The sequence below is a fragment of the Melospiza georgiana genome, chromosome 3, assembly GCF_028018845.1.
Source record: "Melospiza georgiana isolate bMelGeo1 chromosome 3, bMelGeo1.pri, whole genome shotgun sequence".
Lineage (NCBI taxonomy): Eukaryota > Metazoa > Chordata > Aves > Passeriformes > Passerellidae > Melospiza > Melospiza georgiana.
The window spans coordinates 49,091,616-49,115,151 of record NC_080432.1 but is presented as its reverse complement, the minus strand read 5'-3'; the positions used below and the strand labels follow the sequence as shown (position 1 = coordinate 49,115,151).

Below are 23,536 nucleotides of genomic sequence, written 5' to 3'. Positions count from 1 at the left end.
CACAACTTCAGGCCATTCTCTTGGGTCCTGTCACTGGTTACCAGTCACTAGAAAAGAGATCTGTGCCTGCCCCTCCCCTCCTTCCCTCATGAGAAAGCTGACTGCAACGAGGTCTCCCCTCAGTCTCCTCTTCTCCAGGCTGAACAAGTGACCTCAGGCATCCCTCATACAGCTTCCCCTCAAGGCCTTTCACTCTCTTCATTGCCCTCTTCTGAACTATTGTTAATAGCTTTAAGTCCTTCTTATATTGTGTTACCCTAAACTGCCCCCAGTACCTGAGGTGAGGCTGGCCCTGAGCAGAGTGGGACAACCCCCTCCCTTGCCTGGCAATGCTGTGCCTGATCTGCCCACTCTCCAGAAGAGCCTGTAACCATCCGTCATGGCACACCAATCACTGGACTCATCCCACCAGGTTCTGCTCATTGTCCTCGCTCGACTATATGATGCTTTTATCCCCGATGCTTTTATCCCCAGTTGTCTGTTCTGTTTATGCTGGAGAATAAGTTCTGCACCTTTAAGACTTGTTCTAAGAGTGAAGGGGGGAGAGAAGAAGCGCACAGTTTGTTTTCAGACACTGCACTCACTCCTCCACATTCCTGCTCCTGGCTGTGTTGTCTGCAGATGGACAGACAGCAGGACAGAGCTCTCCTTTGTTTAAGTTAGTTTTAGGTAGCTGAGGCAAAGAAGTTCCCTGGACTGTGGTTTTTTTTTCCTTTTCTTTGGATCTGTTTAAAGCTGCTCAGGCCTGAGCACCAGAAGAGCACCAGCAGCCCACACCTGTGGCCCACCAGGCCAGGCCTGGGCCACGGCATTTCCAGCACTGGAGGGACTAATCAGAGACTGAGTGAGATGAACTGCAACCCAGGGAGGGGACTTCTCAGTTTGTCATCTCTTTTGGAGCAGCAAGGGTTTTTATTGTTTAATATTGTTTAGGTTTTATTGTTTAATAAACAGGTTTTCTTCCACTTTTCTCCAAGGAGGTATTTCTTTCAGAACCAGCTGGGGGAGGGGCCAATTGAATCTGCTTTTCTAGAGGAGCCCCTTTGGGGGTTCTCTCCCAAATTTGCCCTGAACCAGGACACTCATCAATTTTAGATATTTTAATCCAAGTATACTATCCTGCTAATAATTGCCAGAGGATAGCCTCAAAGCTGGTAATTGGATAGTAAGTCTCAAATTTAGGGATTTTTGAGTGAAAATGACTTTCATCAGAAGTTAACCCCTTAATTCCATTAGCTGGATCCAGACAAGAAGCTGTTCTGCATAATAATGAAGCGTTTCACTCATGGTTCTGTCTTTTATTCCTGATCTAAGTCACTACAATTTCTTCTTGAAAAAGAGAGATTGCCAATCTTGCTATACCACATCTGATATACATGGAACATGACCAACTGCTCAGGACATGCTGTGTTTTTAAAACACAAATGTTATGGAATTCAAGAATATTCCTGAACTGGCAAATCAACCCTTCAGAGAGCAAAGAGAGTGAGATGGTTGCCCACTTAGAACCTGGAGTAATAGGGCATTGGTACCAGTTCAGTTCTGCCTTGTATGTGGAAGAAAACCTATGATGTCACCTTTCAAACCCACCCTGCTTTCATTTGTGAGTGAAAGTGTTTTGAGAGTTTTCTTAGGAATAAGATACTAAACTTCAAGGGAGATCAATATAATTGCCACTTTTTTTTGAGCTGCTATGATGCTACAATGCTGCAGTTGCTGATGTTGCAATGATTTCCAGTTGAAAGCTGTTTACCAGCTCCACACTTCCAAGATGCTAATGCCCATTACCATTGTAACAACTTCCTGATGATGTATCAGCCACTGAAAAGACCATAATTTTGATACGTAAAATGTATTATTAAAGTTACCTGGTAGTAGTTTATGGTACAGATGAAAGACTGGAACACTAATGGTCTTGCTGGAAGATTCTCCTCCTGAGGAAGAAGTACCAACTTTATCTGCCATCACTCTTCCTCGCCTCGATGGTGGGCGTGGAGGGGTGGACGAAACAGCTCTTTTTGACTGAGATTTCAAACCTAGTACAGAAGTAAAAAATTTCAAGTTGTTCTATTATTTCATACCTTCAGTTTGCCAAGATACAACATACTCAAAACCTTCAATGATAGAAAAATACACAAATTTTACATCACTGGCTAATAAAATACCAGAACAACATTTTTGTATAAAACATATTTAGATATAATCCCAGTATTTTTAGTGAAAAGACTGTGCATTCTCTTAAGCCCCAAACATAAACCAAACCATAACTAGATGATGTCATGCAAAAAAAAAGCAAAAGCTATTCTGATTCTGCTGTCATTGAAGAGTGTCTCACAATAGGCCCTAGAGCAAAATGTTTTTAGGCTGTCTTTTCACCTGAAGGCAAGAAAGGCCAATTTTTCCAAACTGACAGACATTTCAGCACAGATTATAGCTAATAACCCCTTGTCTGGCCTACAAAGGTGACTTTAGCTGCAGTACTGACAGTACCACATGTGATGAAAGGTGTCTTTATATGCACTTTCCAAGTTCCCTGACCCCAAAATATTTGAAGTAAGCACTGCATGAAAATCAGGAGGTAGACTAGCTACAGAAGAGCTTACTGTTACTACACAGCAAGACTGCCTTATCTTAGGACAGCTTAAGGTGACTTAAGGTACAGCAAAATTATACTGCAATCATGTATCCTTCTGTTCAGGTGACAGAGGTAAAAAGCCATCAGGTCAACAGACAAAGACAGACAGTTACTAACTCATCATTGAGCAAGAGCTGCCACAAAACTAACAAGATCTACACTTCAAATGCTGTAATACACTCTGATTTCAGCTGATCATTAGAAGCAGCTCTAATGTACAACACATTGTCCAATAATCTCAGTACACTACACTAGCTTGCTTCAGGAAGATCAGGCTACAAATATCATCTTTTCCCTGTACTAATTTTACCCATAGGTAAAAACGTAAATACTTTCAATTTCTTGAGATTCTGAGGACACTACAAAACCCTCAGAATATATGAAAAATTATCACAAAAGAAGAAAATATTTGACAAACAGGCAGTAAAACAAATCCAAATTAAATAAGTTTACATTTAAACTCTTACTAAATTGGAGAAAATTGGAAATATCAGAAAAAAACCTGAAATCTGCTTCTTTTTAATAGAGAATGAGCTATATCATGCAGTAGGATGAGCGATGTAACTGGAATGACATGGCTGACTGTGCTATGCCCTATCTTCAACTTTGCTTAGTATTTTTGTTTCTTTCTAGATTTTTTGTGTTTTAACCCTTTCCTTAGACCTATTAATATTTTAGATACTACTAAAACATGTTTAACTTAAGTGGCACCTACTGTAACTATTTTATCAGATAAAGATGCTGTAATTAACATAGCTATGTTGCTTTAAATGCACACCAAGTTCAGTGAAACCGCAGCCCTGTTCAGCCTTTGTGTTAAGTTATATGTACATCTAAAAACCTGAAATAAAAAGCTTAAGAAATATTGGTGCCAAAAGTCAGAGGAAATCAGCATCTCTGCTTTATGCTTCATGAAGTGTGAATGAACTCGAGGTACCTCAATACTGGCAGAAAGCTAGATAGGAAAGGAGTAGTTTGAAGTTCATTAATCAACATCAAACTGAAAGACTAATGACTTCAACAGCCATCATCTGAATTGGAACATTTGTGTACCACTGCAAAATTACTATGTTCAACCTATATGCTCGAACAAAAGGTTTGCATTTTTGTAAGAAAAAGGGCTTACATGAGAGGCTTCTGAAGGTTTGGCTCAATAGTTTTTATAAACTGAATGCTTTGAAACAAACTCCAGTATTAGTTGTTTCCAAGTGGAATAACGTGGGTTTATGCCAAAATCTCCATTTGACAGTTTTTAGTAGAGTACCATTAGCTGTTATGCAAAATATGTGGACACCTTTTATTTCCAAAGCATATTTTCAGAAGAGAGGTGACTAAACCCTGTTGTACCAGCTACTGCAAAAAGCAGAAGCAATAATACCCTCCAAGCTCCAGGTGTCTTTAAAAAATGCTGCAAAATACCCTAGCAACAGCATCCACGGAGATATCCCTGACACATATATTTAGGTGTACATAGAATTGAAAAATTTGTCACAGTATAATCTACTAGAGGCAGCTGTTTCACCAGGAACCAATCTTTCTTGCCTAACAGTCAGTTACATTACAACTGTAGTACCAGCTGCTATGATATTTCTAACCATCACTAGATATAAAGTTAATTATTGGTAGATATTTTCTTCCCCCAACACACTTTGAACGCCAGAAAGATCCATTTTATAAAAGATAGAAGAAAAAGACATACCAGAAGCAACAACAACGCTGTAATTGTCCTGAAATCCATTTTCTGCTTTAACTTTTTCTTTCTCCTCATAATTCTTCTTTTCTTTATCTTCCTTCTGTTCATTAATTAGCTTAGCTGTAATACTAGGCGTATCTGTATGGGAATGGAAGGGATAAGGACAAAAAGAGAGGAAAGAAAAGCATTTCAAGATACTAAGTTGATTTTATTAGTTTCTAAGCTGTTAACAAGGCTATTCTCAACTACTGTAGCATTTCAGAGCTCCAACACAGGCAGCAATAGTACGTTTTTACCTATTAAGGTATTACAGCAAATACCCAAAAACTCTGTTCTCTGACAATTTAAATGTGTAAGTTTAAAGTCATTACTTGATGAGTCAAGTGTTTTCACCTTAAAAAACACTAAACCACTGCAATCAACCAAAAATGAGATTAAGCAAAAAAATCTCTAGCCAAACCCAAACCCAACAAACGAAAAAACCCACAAAAAATCTTGACAACAAAAAAAAGGAAAAAAAAATCCAACAAAAAAAGAAATATCAAAACTTTTTTTTTTCAAGGATGGCTGCAGACTTATTTAAACATGATCTTGTATTTGGGTCTGGATATTTCTTGTTACATACTGATCCAATTTCAGAACTGGCAAATTCTCTTCCTTTGGAAGAGAAAACTGGAAGATGCCAGAAGTACACTACACAACCAAATCTTGAGCTGTTTAAGAGAATATTGGATTACTGCAGTTCGACCATTTTGGTTCAATCACTAGCACAGATCACAACTATCAGTACATTATTAAATCTAATCTAACTTATTAAATCACTGATGATTGGTGACAATGGACAATTTCATACCCTGTGTAGTACAACACTGGCACCAAAATGGCTAAGTAATTCTCTAATTGTTTCTGAGTTGTTTCCACATAGTCACAGCAGCTTTAAGGTACAACCAGACTCAAGACCCAGAAGTAACATGCAGCTACCTTTAACTGTGTGTCACCAGTGGGTGAGGTGCTGAAAGGGATGTGATTTGGCTGCCTGGAAATATATTATGATTTGTGCTTGAAAACATTAGTTATGTCTGTATTAGACAACACTACTAAAAAGAGATACAGAGTGTGAAACTACTGCCACTTAGGACTCAACATTCACACACATACACTCTCTCTATGCACAGATCTGTGTGTATACATACAAACGTGTGTGTATACATATATACACACATACAAAAGTATCTTTGGGACTGTGTATAGTTTTGGCTTTTAAAAAACTTTCATTATTATTACTACTACTATTATTATTATTGAATTTCTGAGTTGCTCTAGTTTTGTCCCATGGACTCAATGTCCACTTACTGCTGAGGAATTTAAAGGTCATTAATAAAATTATTAAAGAAGGTTAAGCAAGGGTATTTTAACTACCCAGGTGAAATCCAGATTTGTTGTTCAGTTTTTCTGACTCCAGCAGTAACTCAAGTCTAAGGTGCATGAACTACAAAACAACTGGTACTCATCCAGGCAATCTTATCTACTGTGTACTGCACATTTTTTTCCTATGGTGAAGGGATGCAAGCAGCAGATCTATCAATGATTTCATGACCCCTTTCTCCCCCTCTCTTTTTTTTAAGTTGGGAAAAAAAGTACAAAATGAATATGGGTCTTGTGACTTATTCATGCAGAAAGTATGAAATGGTTAATTTGAGAAAATTAATTAATTTAAGAAAAAAGAAGTTAACCCAATGGACAGATTCTGAACAGGAACTTCATGACTTCTATTGCTATAGTGGTGACAGCCTTTTCTTTATTTTCTACCCCAGTCCACCCCTTCTCTCTCTCTCACCCTAAACACACAGCTTGCTCCTCTTATAGTCAAGCCTTCTTTACTCTGTCCTGACCATGGACCTCCTAGAATGCCATACAAGAACCACAAAGCCAAGGCACAACAATGCAGCAGCAAACCCTAAATTATGGTGCTCTACAAAGTCAGCACCATTTTCAATTTCAGACATGACAGTCTACCACATCATCACATTCTCCTCTCCAGACCTTATTAGCACTGGCTACCAAGCTGACAACAAGGCACCACTAAGGCAGCTACTCAGGACAGTTTATGTCGCTGCTCAGCAACTGATCCCTACCTCATAGGAAGTGACCATCCCACCCATTACAGTAATGAGATCCTTGTGCAGTTTGTGGTCAGAAAAACCTGAGTCACATTTCACACATGACTCTCTGGACAGTAAATAAATACAGAATTCTATCAGAAATAGTGAACTATTCCTTGATAAATAAGATTCAAGCATTTAGCTAGGAATGGATATTTTTCTATTAAAATCCTAAAACACATCTTGTCCTTTCTAGTATTCTGCCAAATAATATTTTAGTACTCCTATCAGCTTGTTAGGTAACGTTAATTGGCCCAACAAATTTGTAAGTGTAAAAGTTTTCCATAAACATAAAAAAGCAATAGTTGCTTTTAACTCCATGAAAACCTGTCTCATAAATAAAAAGTTGATCTACCCTGAGTTCCAAAGTACACAATCAAGTAAACCTACATCTAGGAGCATACATATCTAGTCAGATGAACAGGCAACTAAGAGCACACCCTTCAGTGCACATCATCTCCTATTTGACAAAAACATAATTGCTCTAACAATCTTTGACTTTTCTTTGGTATTATTGAGAACTAGATTTTAAGAGTAAAAATGGAAGTCCTGGATTTATTTTTTTTAAAACTAGACATGTATAAAACTGATTTTTCATTTAACATGTCCAAACAACTTTTATTCTATTTATTACTAGAGGAGAATCAACTTGCCTTTTGCCTGGTTTTACCTAGAGAGCTCTGGCATGGAGATGACATCTTCAGTATGAATTCTACTTGTTAACTAAATTTTAAAAAATTATTTCCCATAATCTTTAACATATAGTTCTGTTTCCTGAAGTATTAAATAACCACTAAAATTAAAGGTGGGATTCATTTTAAGATTAAGATGTCTACCATTTAGGTGTCAAAATCCATATTATGGTCTGTGAGAGATTCATCTCTCAGTGTATATTCAAATAGTACAACTGAAAGTACTGAAATTTAAAAAACAAGTAAATTAACTAATGCCATAACATTACCCTCTCACTGAGCATAATTTTAAAATTAATATCTAAAAGTAAATGATACTTTTCATTTTTCATTTAGTAAGCAAATGCAAATATTTATAGAGCAGACAAATGTATAACCACAGAAATTAGATGGAGCCCTTATCAAGGTCCTTTTCACAGGACATACATCTCCACCTTGAGATGTACCACTAAGTTCCAGACTATTAACTGACAAAATTTGGGGAAATTTAATGAAAGGATAAAAGATAGTGTGTTTTAAATACTGATATTTGCAGTATAATTTGTATGGTCAAATAAACAATGTAAGTTTTTTTTAAACTGCATTTAAAAAAGAAGCAAAACAAAACCATGAACTATTGCAAACTTGCCTGACACACGATCAAGAACCTCTGCTAGAGTTGTTGAGACAGGCAAGTGAAGAGTACGAAATTTGTGTCCAGCTCCGTACATTGGATGTTGAATTACATGACTAGTAGCATTAATTCTACCTTTGTACAGCTGAAAGGAAAAAACAGTCAACATTAATTATGACATTAAGACTGAGAAATAAGTTAAATCACTATGTTCTTATAAAGCCACATCAGCTAGATAAAGCTAAATCCTTAGTATGCTAAAAAAGAAAACGAATATATCCTTCAACTTCAGAGGTAAACAGTAAAAATACATCAAATTAGGACATGTTTAGCTTTTTAACTCCAAATAATTTGTTTTGAAAGCCTACAATATTTTTAGGACCAGAAACAGTATGATATCATCTTTGCTTTAAAAAACCCAATCATTTTACATAGTTGTAATATGAGAGAAAAACCACATGCCTAAGATTTGCCATTATTTAGGAAACAAAATCTTAACTTTGAAACTAAATATTAAAAAATAACAACGTACTTAGAGTAGAGAAAGATGATGTTTTTCTGTTGCTCTCACTTGAGGAGCAAGTTTATTCAAGACTTAATATCTACTTTTTGTTTTTATGACAAGTAACTAAGTTACTACTAGTCAAAACATTGCAAATATTTTACCATAATGTATTTTAGACAGCCCTGATGACCTTTTTATGCATATGAACTTACAGGACCAATTAATCATTGTGCAATGCAATTGTAAAAAAATTATTTCCTGACAACCAGAACTGAGCTTCTGAAAAACAGTTTTGGTAAGAACTTTTAAGATAAAAATAAGGAATCAATCTTTGAAAGGTTATGTTGCTGGATATTCTAGAAGTATATCCTGTACATCCACTTTATTTTTATGGTTTCTCTTTGCATCTTATAGGAAGAATCATCTCACTAAGAACACAATTTCCCAATGTTTTTAATAAAAGAAACTGAACTATGACAATTTCATGACATGTTTTCTGCTTTTACATATCTAATAACAGGTTCTGTAAAAATCTGTTGTATGTAAAATAACAGAAATCTGGTAACTGATGTTGCCTTGACATTATCAATCAACTTGTTAACAATTATTCAGCAATTTAAAACATTTAAATGTTTGTGCTAAAACTGTATTTGTGCCTCCTTTTCCATTTTATACTATCTGATCCAGTTTCCCTCTCATGTTCTCTCCTGCAGTGCTTTACTTCTGAGATGCAAAAACCAAAGCAGCAAATACTTTTTTCTGGAGTATCTTTATCTGGGAGTATCAGATCTTTTAAAGAAACTTCTGGTTTTGCCCTATTTTTTTAGTCACAGCCTTCAATGGAGAGCACTTCAGACATCAATTGTTATTCTGTTCCAGTGAAGCATGTGGAACCATAAAGCATACATCTGCTTTATAAATTAATTCACATATTTGTGACTCTATTCATGGCATTTTGGCTAACTGCTGAAGCATGTCTGCCAATTTTGACTATGACTGATCCTTAATGATACTGCTAAGGACTACTGAACAGATATTGTATCTATATTTATTGCTAGTGTGTAAGGGTACTATTAAAAAGCCTTCTGTAAGATCAATTTCAGTTGTCAGATCCTTCAGAAGAAGTACATTTCCAACAAATATTTTGTGTTATTGTAGCACAGTGCCTTGAATTTCCTTCTAAAATGATGAGTTAAAATTCAACAGTACTTTCATTTCCAAAATTCCATCATGTGTACAGCAGAAAAAAGCTGCTAACATGTCAAACAAAGCTGAATATACTCAGACTTAAGATTCACAGGCTAAATTTATCCCACGTTTACCATATGGTATCAAAAATTCTTACTGGACAAGGGGACTGAAGAAACAAAGTCACTTTCTCATCCTCTAGCATCAGCTGCAAAAAAAGCCTCCTAATAAATCCTGAAATATTTCCAGAGGTTGGGAGGTTCCCACGCTGAGGAGAGGACTGGAACAATTCACAGAGAACCTGAGAAGGCAAAATGATATCAGGTTTAAAATATTTCTACATTTAGGTCTTTAAAATAAAGCTCTACACAGCCAAAGTAGGCAGTGCCTGAGATCCACTTCCAGTTACCACACCAGCTCAGAAATGTGCACCACTGAAGAAAACACCAGCAGCAAATAAGGCCCTTAATATAAAAGTTTAAAACGCTGACTCCAGCGAAGTAATTGTAAACATATAGATTTCTCAAAAAGATAAAAGAAATGAAAATAAAGTAGTCATAAAACCAGCTTTTGAATCCCTAAAGTGAACATTTCCCATGGCATAATGCATTATTACTCCCAGCCATTAACAAAGAACTGACTCAATTTTTTACTGAAGTCTACTTCTTCCTAGAGTATCATTATTTTTAATGCTGAAAAAGCATTTTTTCATTATACTTGCATTCAGCTAGGTCTGCAAGGTTAATGAATGTGACAAAGATTGCTGAATCTGCTCTAGAACGCCAAATGCAAAGCCATATTCTGCAATATCCTGTATTTCCTTGGACACAGGTTGCACAAGCAAACTTCCCAGGAAATCTCCTTAGGTTACTAATATAAAATATGTGTGAAGCTTGCTGTTCAAATTCCATTTCACAAAAGTTTAGCCCTATCCACTTAAACAGTCTTTTGGAGTTCAGTCAAAAGTTTATTTCTTTAAACCAAGAGGAAGACAAATCTATACAAAGGACTGCACAACCATGCCAAAACATTTTTATATGTTTCAGACTCAAATCAACAAGCTAACAATTTTAATATAAATTTTGCCAGTCAATGACAGTTTACAAAACCCCAAGTTATTATAAAGAAAGGTAAAAACACAGAAAGTTTTCAAAGCATTAAAACATTATTCTTCTCTCTCACCTGTGCCATAAGTCTCTGGTTATTAGGATGGCAAGAGATGCACTGGAGGAAGAAAGCAACTGTTGCATTTTCAATTGCTGTCCGCTGCTGAGTGGTCAATCCTGTGGTCACAGTTGAAGAAAGAGAGCTGGACCTTGCACTGCTCTGCTGTGCCGTCATATTGTGTCCTCCAGAGGTAGCACCAGAATGGCACAACAGGAATAAAAGTGCTGTCCACAATGGATTGACTTCAGAGCCACCCAACCAATCCTTCATCATGTGGCTGTTGCCAACTTCTGTCAGAAACCTGAGAACAGGAGCAACCAGGTCTGCCGTGATGGGCATTTTATTAAAGTGCTGTGGAACATGGTGCCTCCTGAGCCTGTCCTGGCTGATATCCATTGATTGTGCAGTGCAGTCAGAGCTGGAAGTATGGTTAAAGCAAAAACTAGCAAGACTTCTTACAAGCAGTGAAGGCAAACCTGAGTCCAGTAACTGCTTGATAGCTTCAGGAGACTGAGATGAGGCAGCAAGAGTAGCCAGGTGAGACTCTGTTAGTGCAAGAGGGGCTTGTGCATTTTTAGAGTCATCTGTCAAAGATGAGCTAAGGTCCTGCTTTTTGCTGTCATCAGTCATAGACAGTCTGTGCTGACACTGCATTGGAGGAGGAGTGATACCCATCCATCCCATCAGTAAGGAAAAATAATTTGGGTGGATGTGGCACATGGAACAAAGCAAGCTATCAACAGCTTTCTTCAAAACCATGTTGCAAGGAAGAGACATGGACCAGTTAAACAGTGACCTGGAGAAGACAGAAAATTGTATCAATACATAGTCTGCCAGTTATTTTTCCTTTTCTATCATTAGTTCATACACCATTTTTGCACTTTTATGATTTACTATTACAGAAGCTAATGTGAAACACTCCATGCTGAACTTGGAAGCTTCTTTTAGATCACAATATCAGCAGGATGCTGATTACCCACAAAAAGCATTTCTCAACTGCATGCTTAAATTTTTTTCACCATACTGTATTTTAAATAGATACAATTCAGCTGCACACAAAAACCAGATTTCAGTCTTTCAACAGTTGTCATACATCTCATCCACTTTTAACCAACTGCAACCTCTTTGTGCTGTCAATTCTCCAAGCTGCAGCTGTTAGGGTCACACACATGATCCTATGCGTGTGTACAAAAGTCATTTACATGAAGGTCTCAATTCCTTGTAAGAACTGAAAGTAGTTTAACATGTTCCAAAATTTTTGAAAATTTCCCTTATTAGGGATTTTCTTAAAGACGCTGCAAAAGAAATGAAAGCAGCAACAACCTTGTTGCTTGGACAACACACCCTTCTTATCCTTACTTGACATAATTTTAGGACACAAATTAACAACAGAATTATTCCTCAGCTATTCTAAAGTCCTACCTACCTTTGGCATCACATCCAAGTACTACTATCTGCTTGAATGCTAATCCAAGCCATTTGAGTGCAGAAGCTAATTTAGCTCCTGTTATCCAGCCTAAATTTCAGAAAGGGGAATTGTAAAGTAAAATGATAATTTCTTCACACAGACTTGTCCAGAGTATGTGAAGTACTTTAAAACAAAACCACTTTTCCAAACTGCATTCACAGTACCTTGACACCACAGATGTTACATTATCTTAACATTTACACACAGAAGTGAACATGCACTTCATGCCATTCAATGCTAGGTTTTTAAATTAAATTTGGATGTATTATTGTATCTTGCATTCCCCATTTGAAGGCAAGGATTGTTTTCCCTTCTTCTGGATGGAAATGTTATTCTGTGTTTAGTCTAAGGGCATTCTAGGAACTGAAGGAACTCTCTGGGTCTAACCCAAAGTTGGATTTATCACAGTCAAAGATTGATAAAACCCCTCCCCAACAGAAAACTCATCTCAGTGGCTAAATGATCTATAACTCTGGGAAGACAGCCACAATTTCCAAAAGTCCACATGTAGTAAAGCTACACTTAACTCTTCTCCAAATATATATTAACACAATCCAAATGCTAACATCTTCAGCATGAGTTCATGCTCTATGAAAAATAAGTTTTTTTTCTAAATACATATTTAAAAATAACTATGGGATTAGCATCCATTGGCCAAAGCAAAAATACTGAAATGGAAAAAGGGGATGATGGGAAAATATTTCCAAGAACAAAGTGATTTATCACATGAAGGAGAAACTTGGAGCTATAGCTAGAATCCATTACAATATTTCAAAAGTTACAATACCAAAGAAAATGAATACACAAGAAAAGTTACTTTTATCAGAAAAAATATTTGCCCATATAACTCTGACAAAAAAGCTCTTATATTTATTAAAGAATATATTTTATCATTTGCCCCAGATGGTGGCCTACATGAGTGATAGTTTTATATCTGGCAGGAGGTAGGGGAACAGGGTCATATTAGAACTTGCATACTCAAACTAGGTATAAACTATCATTTCTCCCTGTAATGAAAACAAGACACTTTCCTCCAAAAGACAGGAACTCAGCTGTGAAACCAACTTTATATATAGATTTTATATAAATCTAATTGGGCTGTCCATTTTGGAAAGTCCATTTTTATTAGAGCTTTTCCTTTTCAAATGTTAAAATGTGTTTCTGTTAAAGTGTATTGCTAAAAGGACTAATTGACCTGCAATTTAAAATCCTTAAACAGATTCCCATGATGAACAAGCTCATTTTGAATTAAAATTTATCTACATCACTGTATCACTGAAGAGTCTTTGGAAATTGTCTTGTTTCCAAGTAATGTAAGAGTTCCACATGCTTGTACCTGTAACCGTAACTTACACACTTGACAGTGCTTTAAATGTTTGACTATGCTTAAATGAGACTGCTTGTGAAAAAATATGAAGGTTTCCTAAAACCAACAACAAAACCATGTGCAAAGATCCCTTTATTAACTGCAGCTGCATTCAACAGTACAAATCAAAGATGCCTAATGCTATATCCCTTAACTAAAAGCCATTTTCCTATAAAACGTGAAAAAAGTGTTATGAGGCTTTTCTGTTTTGTTTAACTATCTCTTCCATTTAAACAACATAAATTGCAAATACTATATCCTATATTTTCATTTTGGGAGTCGCTAAGAGTATACATTTGGTGTTTAGGGTGAACTTCTCTTTAGAATGCATCAAAATGAAGCAAGTTCATAGTTTAAGATTCACTCCAGATTTTGTGCATTCATTTCTTTCAAGTCCAGCTAACCAGAAGTGACAACTCCAAGAAAACATTACCACCTTCCCACCTCTCAGTTATAGATACTGGATACTGAGACAAATAAAATAATGCTTCGGTAACAGCATCCTAATGAAGATCACTTACATCTACTGTGAAAATTACTGCAAACAATTTCAGCAAGAACAGTCCATTAAAAAACCTCATGAATGAAACCATGAACCAGCTTACCTTTCACATATATGCAAAAATACACATGGACTTCCTGTCTCATTTCAGATTTTTGGGTCTTTAAACACAATTATACCTGGAATATGTCAAGTGCAGCTTTGAGTTTAGAACTACAAAACGATCTGTTTGGATAGGTATCCATTTGTTTGTTTAGCTATCCATTCTATCAATTAGCTTCACTTTCCACTACTATTTCACAATAAGTGCCCTTCAAGTTGTATTACATCCATGAACAAAACAATTTAATTACAAAAATAACGTGGTGCTAAACTTTGCTTTACTTACTCAAAGAGCTCCCTGTCCAACAACGCTGGCAAATCGTATTCAACAAGCAATTCGTAACTATGCCACAGAATTGCTGCCACACAATGCAGGTGGGAAGGGGATGGCATCAGCAGCCCATACTCTCTGGTTGAGCTATTGGGACAGATGTAGCTGACCCGGCCACTTTTTTTCATAGCTGCAACTCTTGCAGAATCACTGACCCATTTCAGCAATGCTTGAATTCTGGAAGACAAGATGATGCTGCATATTATAAACGAGAAAAGAAACAGAGGTCAAATCAGCTTGCTGGGTTTTTTGTAATCCAATTTACATGTTTATATCTTTCTTTGATGTAAAGCTTGAGAGTGAGCTCAAGCTCTTTTTTCTCAAGACTCAGATCAGGGCAAAATTTAATAAAAAAAAAACTTATCTTGGACAGCCAAATGTGAACCTTTGACAGAAAAAGAAAATATAGCAGGTATTTAAGTTCTGACTATTTGTTTTTCAACTGACTTTTCTCTCAAAGTTTTATCACATTTATAAGAGCAGAAATAGAGGGACAAAGAGAGCATTCCCTGAAAAGGATGAAAAGAGCTAGAACAGAAAACTGGGAGAGCTTATTCAGATTTCTGCACTTCCATGTTACTTCCTAACAATGAGATTCCAAAAATGTTTGGTTTTGTGAACTAATATCAAGCCACTGTTTAGCAGGTTATTTTTTGAATATGCTTCCATATGACAACCCAAATAGCATTACCTATCTTTTGTTCCAGGGTCTTGAGTTGTTCCAAGCTGATAAAGAATGTCTATTGTGGAGTCAGAAGAGAGACCATTTAATCTTCCAAACAGTAAAGGGCTATTCAGATCTTGCCGCATTCAAAAAAAAAAAGGGGAGGGGAAATAACAGAAGTACTTACATACATATTTTTTAAGTGTACTAATGACATTATTACAGAATTGCAATAGTAACATTGAATTAAGTTTCCCCATTAACATAAGGATGAAATTCCTATACACATCACTGTTTCAAAACTGCACATTTTGTATGTCCAATGTTCATCTTTACTATGAAATGAAAAGCCATTACAACATCTATCAGATACAGAACTTATAGCAGGGTATTCTTCAACATATTCCAAAAAGACATGACTAATTCCAAAAGAGCTGTCAAACCTCTTGCTTTACAGAAGCAAACACTTTTTTTCAAAATGAAAGCTTATTTAACTCCAATTTCCATCAATGGGATTACAGCTGAAGATTTCCACAGATTATTTCCTATTCAGCTTCTCCTCACTGTGTTTATCCTCTACTCTGCCACAAAGTACTTTCCTATCTAACAACATTGCAGCAAAAGAGAGAAGTCTATGCTGAAGCACTAACTCATAGCAAAAGAAGTAATGGAAGCCATTTTACAAAGAGTGTTTTCTGGTAGCAACCTCAAAACAGGAACAATTGAATTTCTTTCATTTAGGAACTACAAAACAGCAAAGTGGTATGAAACCATAATTATAAAGCCCCCAGTTCACTAACAGAACAGCTTCTGCAATACTTTACTGTGGGACATAGAACGTAATTATATCTTCATTATGTACCTCTACACATAAATATTTTCAATGTTGAAAATACTCAGAATATTCAGGTGTTCAAAATTCATACTGTTTTACAGACTACTGCTGCCCAAATTCTGCTGCATTCTCCTTAGCAGCATTTGTGGCAGTACTCTTTATTTTAAAACATCAGCATGCAGTGTCTAAAGTAAGAGGCATTTAGGATACACTGTGCATCTTACGCTGTCTTCAAAACACCCATCTAATTATGAAAAACCAAACAACTCTGGGAGCACTGCTTTATCATGGCAGGACTACCCACATACAAAGACTGTGATACTTGGAAGCCCAACAAAGCACAATGAGCAACCCAGGCTCAGAATCAGAAAGCATCATGTAAATACACTGAATTTGTACTTTTATACAAGCAATGCTTTTAAGCAGCAACTGAAAAGAAATACACTGCACTCACCTGCAGGATCACTCCCTGATGCTGAGCAGTTTCTTAGAAGAATGTCAATCAATTTTAGGCCAATTCTGGTGGACTGAAGCCCAATTTTCACAAGCACAGCCTCAATGTTGGGAGAATGCATCCCACAGTAAGGGGACATTAGTAAAGCAGCACATGTCTGCAACAGATTAGCAGTGGGTGCTGCAGCACTGGCCATCATTCCTTCCAAATCACTTATGTGAGTGAGGCAGTGGTGTAATAATCTTAACCATCCAATACTGAAAAGGAAAACAGAAAAATGAGCTAATGTATTATTTTATTGCATTACTTACCTGTATTAGATTACAGGACAAGTAGTGCAGAAAACTTCTGTGACATGATCAAACATCATCTGAGCAAAGCAAATGACTGAATTCAAGACCACAATGAAATACACATTAGCAATGCTGTTGCAATCATTGGATTAAGAATATAAGAAAGGCAGGGTCTGTGGACAGAATGAGTTAAGAGCCTGCCTTAGTTTTATTACTAAGGTTTTTCAAGATTTCTCAATTCACATACATATTTCTTCCAATAGGAAGAAATCCTTCCCTGTTGAGGGAAGGATGAAAGAGAAGGTGTTTATATATGGAGATGGGTGTGGGGAAGGTTTGGTTTTATGGATTGTTGTTTGTTTTTTTTCTTCTTTGTTGGGTTTTGTTTGCTTGTGTATTGTTTTTATTTACATCAAATGAGTGAAAGTGCAACAGTAGTTGGCATTAAAATTATACACCTGCACAACTTCCCTGACATTACAAACTTTTAGATCATACATATTTACAATAAACTACATGAACCCTAGGGAACCTGATTTAAAATACATCTAGAAAAAGCACAGGAATTAAAAATGTGTTAGCTACTACATTTCCCTCATGTCTCTCATTCTTTGACAAAATTGTTGAGAAGTTCTTTTAATAATAAATCCTGAGAAATAAACCTATTGTAATAAATCAATTTGGCAACACATCTATTAGACTTTACACCACAATACTATTTAAACTAGAATCGTGAACAAGATGGCAATCTAAGCTGTATGTGAAATAAATGCCATCTTTCACTGACATGTTCTCAACTAGCAAGTTGTTTTGACAACTAACCTTTACCACAGTTTTAAAAAATGTCAACTTAATTACAGATCCTAAATTAGGCTTACAATTTAATTTCAGAAATCACTTACTCCTAAATCAATTGGATTCATTAATAAAAAAAGAGCAAGTTCTCTGCTATGTCTAAAATAAAATTTATGCCAATTTTATTGAATATATGTTTCACATTACTATCACTGTTTTACTGATATACTTACAACATTAAGTTGAAAGCCACAATAAAATATTTCAAGAAATGAAGAACATACATTGACCTTTCTTTAGATGCTGGTTATTCTTGTGTGACTTTATAACAACCTTTTCTTAAATAAAAACAGTATAATTTGGCTACAGTAATTTTCTTCACTTCTATTTAAGAGCAAAGACCAATTTCAGTTATACAGCTTTTATAAATGCAAAGCTAAAGTATTCATGTTCTCTAAATTTACTTATGCTCTCAAAATTTTCCCCTGCAAAAGAAAGGTTTTCAAAACTTTCCCATGTTCTCTTCAAATATATAACCATTAAGATTTAAAGATTAAATATTTAAAATTAATGAGTTTTTTACAACTTAGTAAGATAAATTTAAGAGCCAGGAAATGTCAGAAATCCTTCCTGTAAATGAAATTCAATGTTGGAAAATGCTGACACTTTAAAAAAATTCTTAAAGTGTTCACTTGTTTTTATTTTTAAAATGAGTAAGAAACTCAAAATGCCACCTAACCAAATAAACGCTTTTGAAAAGAAATCTTGCTGATATGCCAGAATTGTAAGAACCTTCAGCTCCTATTTCTGAAATGTTTGCAAACAGCAATATTAGATATGACTTCCACAAAACATTGCATTCTTCTACTTCTACTCCTGCTCCAATACTTATGTAACTCTGATGACTTCTGTAAGGATATGAAGTATTTTGGAACTCCATTTTTTTTGACAACTGCCTACCCATTAAAAACAAAAAATGCAACTCAAAATGCTCTCCCGTGCTTTATATTCTCTCGTCATTGCAGGGACAAAACATTCCCTTTTACATCTGCAGACTAAGCATGCTACTAAAGAAGGCAGAAGCATTGCTTATTTTTTCTGATGTGTTATTCACATTCTCTGAACAGAGAGAGGCATGGTTCTCTCTCCCACGATTTTTCCTAGGGAAGGCAGTGAGAAGCTCAGAGCAGAAGAGAAAACAACTCTTATCTCTACTTGCTGCTCCTGTTGTTTGGCACATGGGGAATGTGTTATGGAGATTGTTTACCAAAGGTGATTTGTTAGTTGGATTCTGGTGATGGTTGTTTGGACTGACAGGCCAATTGGGTCACAGCTGTGTCCTGACTGTCTCAGACACGGTCAGGTTTTTCTTAAGTACCATTGTAACATAGTATCTCTTCAGTATAGTATTAGAGTAATATAACACAGCTTAATAAAGCAGTTGTTCAGCCTATTGAAATTATAGAGTTAGAGCACATTATTCCCTACGCTGGGGTTGCCCTGCATCAACATCCTTTCATACTGGAAAAGAAAGGAGGAAGAATTTGCTACTGAAAGATCTGACTCAGAGAAGCGAACACCATAAAAAGCCCGAACACTAAACCATGAACGGGCACAAGCTGTCCCCTGACACTGGAGCCTTACCTCGTTTTGGAGACCTGGTCCTCGGAGGGAAGGAAGGGGTTGTTGACAGTGGCAGAGGAGGTGTTTCCAAAGGCAGTGAGGCCCAGCAGTTTGATCTGAGAGAGCCCCAGGGTGCTGGCATCCCGAGGACGATGGAGACGGAGGCAGACAGCTGAGGCAACTTCAGCTCTTACCAGCTGGATTTTTATATAGGTGAGACCACTCGTGATAACAGGAGTAGACAAAGGTAACATATTGACACCATCCGCACTTATTTCAACAGACACTGATGAAGGGCAAGCTACGGAGTAAGATAAGAAGGTTTGACACTGTTTTAAAATCTGTACCAGTTTGTCTTCATCATGGCTACACAGTCAACACTTAAAATTCAGAGAACAGAATGACTGAAATGGTCTCAGGCAGACACTACTACAGAACTGCAGCTGGAGAACTTCACCTGGGAGACGGTACATGTCAAAAAGAACAAGCATTTTGATACATGGTATATACAGTTTATTTCAAAGACTTCAGAGGAAGAATAGTCCTGTCACTGAAAACACTGTATCCCTATCAGGGTTACAACAGCAAGAGCTGAAAATCTCATGCTTTTTCCCAACTACCATACACAAGCATTTTGCCTGAAGAGCCTCGACCAATATCACTTTCTCACTGGGTTTTGGTGAGCATGACAAAGTTTTTTGACATATTTAACATGAATGGCACATGACATCTACTGCACCAGAAAACGAGCAGAGGGAGGGACTTCTGTTCTCAAGGAAAGCAGAATTTGCAAGCTTTTCAAACTTATTTTACAGGCATTACTCAAACAACTTCACAGCTTCAGTTCCTCTGATTACACTCTTTGTATTGTATCCCAACCTTCAAATTTTTCAACTGGCATCAACATCAGTGAATCTACTTACTTGCCAGAGAGGCCAGGTGAGGCTGGATGTGGATCTCCTTGAGCAGCACAGCTGCAGGAAGGTGAATTGTGAGGTCACACCAAGCTTCCTCAGGTAAAAATATGTATGACCATGCAGCAGAGCGAGCCCGTCTGTGGGGAGGAGTAGCCTGCAGCAGCACTTCAGCAGGCTGGGCAGTGGGGCTGCTTGAGGTGATTGAACCTTCAAAACAGCACCATTAACATTGATTATTAATGTTTATTAATAAAACCCAGATTACTTTACAACCCGAACTGTGGAAAATATCTTATTTTTCCTGTTTAATCTCTTCTGCTTTATCAGTAATATTCCATATTTAATGCCCACCGCCCAGTTACTCTTCTTTTACTCTGAGCTGTTTTAAATAGGCAGCTTACATACCTCATGCATATGTATGTCCTTGAGATTTGCTAGGGGAAAACTGCTGCCAAAATTCTAAACTTACTCTCAAGAGTACATGACAAAAATCAAACCAAATAGAAAGGCGCAGGTTAAACAGCATGCTTAGAACTTGAACTCAGTTAAATCACAGGTAACACATTTTAAATACTAAAATAACAAATTAATTTAAAGCCAATTTCTGCAACCCTTTTTCTTTTAAAAAGTTTCACATGAAAACCCTTTCCTAAAAAAAAATTGTCAGAATAAAAAAACAACCTGAACACAGTTGCTGCTTGTTTTTCTACTCCTAGCACAAGTTAAGAATGATGAAGGAAGATGTAGGCTGTCTTCCTTAGCAGGTTATACGGCATACAAGACCAGATTTGAGCTGTTCCAAACTCCAGGTACTTGGGGTGTTTTACTGTAAAGTAGCTACAGCCTGACCCCACAACTAAATGTCTAGCAGCAGCTGGACATTGATAAACTTTCATCCCAAAATGAATTGAGCCCATCTCAGAGAATAACCACATGATGAGAATCAGAATGTGCTACATAGACTACCAAATGATGGGAATTAGAATGTACTAAGTGAGGGTAACCAGAAGGTTAATTTTAAAAGCACACTCCTGACTGAAACTTAAATATTAAGAGAGATGCCCTCATGGCAGAATATCAAGAACTGCAGCACTTTATAAGCTGGAAGATAAGGTAGGCAAGAACCTACCACCACACATGATTAGGATTTTTATTGTTTAAAGTAAAAAAGAATGAACGTGTGCAGGATTCCTAAATTTACCATTCAGAAATTTATGAAGAGCAAAGTAGAAGATTTCCAGTGGTCCCTATTCTACCAAATAAACCTTTTTTTATTGTCTTTCACAATGCCATTCTTTTTGACACTCTTAAATCTGAATCACAGGACTGAATGGACTGCTTTCTCGTTCAACAATGTCTCCAGAAATTTTAAGATTAATCCCCTTTGCTCAGTGAGACAAACTGCATGAATGCATTCAAGGGCTGCACCAGGCCAGTGGGCAGCAACAGAAAACAAAGACACTAGTACTGAAAAGGAAAGCCTTGGTAAGATATCGCAGTACCACCACCTCTTAAAACACACACATTTTAGTTAACTGGCAGCCATTGTATTGCTATCAAAACAGCCCTGAAATTCTAACAAATGCTTGTGCAGGTCACATGAGAGCAGTCAGAAGCAGATATGAGAGCATCATCAGCAATATCAGCTCCAGCTTCACAGAGCTCAGGCTCATTCACTATCATCCCACCATGCCATGATTCTGTACAAACTCCACCAAAATTGATGTGCCTTAAGAGAAGTTACTGAGTCTCATTATGTCTAAGGCAGATGGTGGGCTGGAACCAGGCATCTCCTGACCCAGGGGAGGAGAAAGGGGCTCACTTTGATGTATTAATTAGACACAGTTCACTCCCTCTCCTTCTCTCCCCTGTCCACATGAAGTCTTACTACCTGTGGTGGAGGGGACTAACCTCATGCCTCAACATTACCCTGAAACATCAGCAACCCCTCTCAAGAGATGATTTAGTAGTATTGGAACATTTGACACTATTGCATTACTTTTTGTTAAGAACTTGATACACATTGAAATTCTAGTAGGTATTAATCTAAGACAAAGCAGCACTACTCACCCAATGGTGCAAAATTGTGAATTCCTTCTGCATTATCAGGCTCAGAAGCAAGCACTCTGGCTTTCAAACTGCTGTCTGTTGCTTTGGTGGGACCAGAATCCAGGAATTTCATTATAGTTGAAACCATGCTTCTTGCTGTGTTAACAATAGCTCTTGTGCTTGTCACCATGTTGTTGCAGATAAGTTGAACACCACCTGTGTATAATGTGGGCACGGAGAAAAAAATACTGCTCAGGAGCACACAACAGATTCCACACAAGCAAAGGCCTGTTTAATAATACATGTCAACACATTTATGTACTCTAAGTGCCAAAAAAATCTAAATCAAACTCTTTATCTGATGTGGCTAAAGAGAAGACATTCTTACCCATATCATGGAAAGCCTTCAGGGCCTCACTTGTATCCAGCACTCGTAAAATGAACCAGAGCAGTGGCTCAGATAACTGACATGTGGCAAGAGAACCCTAGAAGAAAATAAATTAAGAATTACATGGTTTCATACAAAATTAGTACAGTAGAAATTCAAGTAACAGCTCTCAGCCTCCCCTTTTAGTAGGCAAAACTACCAGGGAAGAAATGCCACCACAGCTAATCTCTCTGCCACCATATACAATGCCATGTTCCACATGGTTCCATTCCTCACACAGGAAAAGTCTTTGGGGTATGGAAAAGCTCCAGCTCAGGGGGTGAGCATCTTCACAGAAATATGAGTAATGAGCATTAAAATAGCCACAATAAATGTGCTTCTCACTTGCACATAATAAAATATCTGTTCCATCTTCAAGCCTTTAGCCAGAAACATTTACAGGAATGTCAAAATGTTCTTATAGAAAATTCTTTCCCTCTACCACAGGCAACAGAGAAAGGCTTCCAAACTTCAGCACCCAAATGAAGTGAGGCTGTAAAAATGTTAAAATTTCTTTTACATAGCAATACTTTAGTTTTCTGACCTTACTACTGATTACAGAATCAACTACCTTGAAGCACAGTAAGCCTCAGGGAACTTACCTGCCTTCCCATGTACCCACAGGCCATGTAAGTAAGAATAGGCTGAAGCATCACTTGAACTGTTGTTGCTTTCTTACTAAGTGTTGTCAGGATAGTGAATAACCCATCTCCAACTGATATTGCATCTAAGCCACCATGAAAGTTCTCATGTTTAGTCAGATGTAAGCCACTTGCACCTAAACAAAAGCAGACAGTTCAAAGGTCACAAACTGAGATCTAACAAACCATTAATAGTACATTAAGAGAACTCAAGAATATTCAAATGTTCACATGGATTTTACCAAGTAAAAATGGACCAGCTTTCAGGATCACATGACTTACAATTCCCAGATAGGAAGACTTGACCCAGGAAGTCAGGAAATTTAAATCAAATCAGACCATAAAAATGAGTGTAATTGGTGAAGGAAACAGGGTAACTACAAGGATTGGAATCACTCCTAGCAAGAAGCAACT

The 23,536-nt window shown here is 37.0% G+C and overlaps 1 protein-coding gene across 3 annotated transcripts in view; it reads right to left on the bottom strand.

Moving 5' to 3' along the window:
- BIRC6 (baculoviral IAP repeat containing 6) overlaps positions 1 to 23,536 on the bottom strand; it is a 177,673-nt gene that overhangs the window by 68,332 nt on the left and 85,805 nt on the right. For 2 of the 3 annotated variants that reach the window (XM_058021451.1, XM_058021452.1), the window contains exons 47-59: positions 23,084 to 23,259; positions 22,443 to 22,539; positions 22,076 to 22,270; positions 20,012 to 20,212; positions 19,110 to 19,389; positions 16,378 to 16,634; positions 15,116 to 15,224; positions 14,380 to 14,601; positions 10,671 to 11,451; positions 9,646 to 9,789; positions 7,811 to 7,940; positions 4,335 to 4,466; positions 1,869 to 2,036 (exon numbers count right to left, since the gene is read on the bottom strand). In XM_058021451.1, the coding sequence (XP_057877434.1) occupies positions 1,869 to 2,036; positions 4,335 to 4,466; positions 7,811 to 7,940; positions 9,646 to 9,789; positions 10,671 to 11,451; positions 14,380 to 14,601; positions 15,116 to 15,224; positions 16,378 to 16,634; positions 19,110 to 19,389; positions 20,012 to 20,212; positions 22,076 to 22,270; positions 22,443 to 22,539; positions 23,084 to 23,259 (2,892 nt within the window). The remainder of the gene's footprint in view (positions 1 to 1,868; positions 2,037 to 4,334; positions 4,467 to 7,810; positions 7,941 to 9,645; positions 9,790 to 10,670; positions 11,452 to 14,379; positions 14,602 to 15,115; positions 15,225 to 16,377; positions 16,635 to 19,109; positions 19,390 to 20,011; positions 20,213 to 22,075; positions 22,271 to 22,442; positions 22,540 to 23,083; positions 23,260 to 23,536) is intronic. The other variant, XM_058021450.1, reaches the window with a different exon arrangement.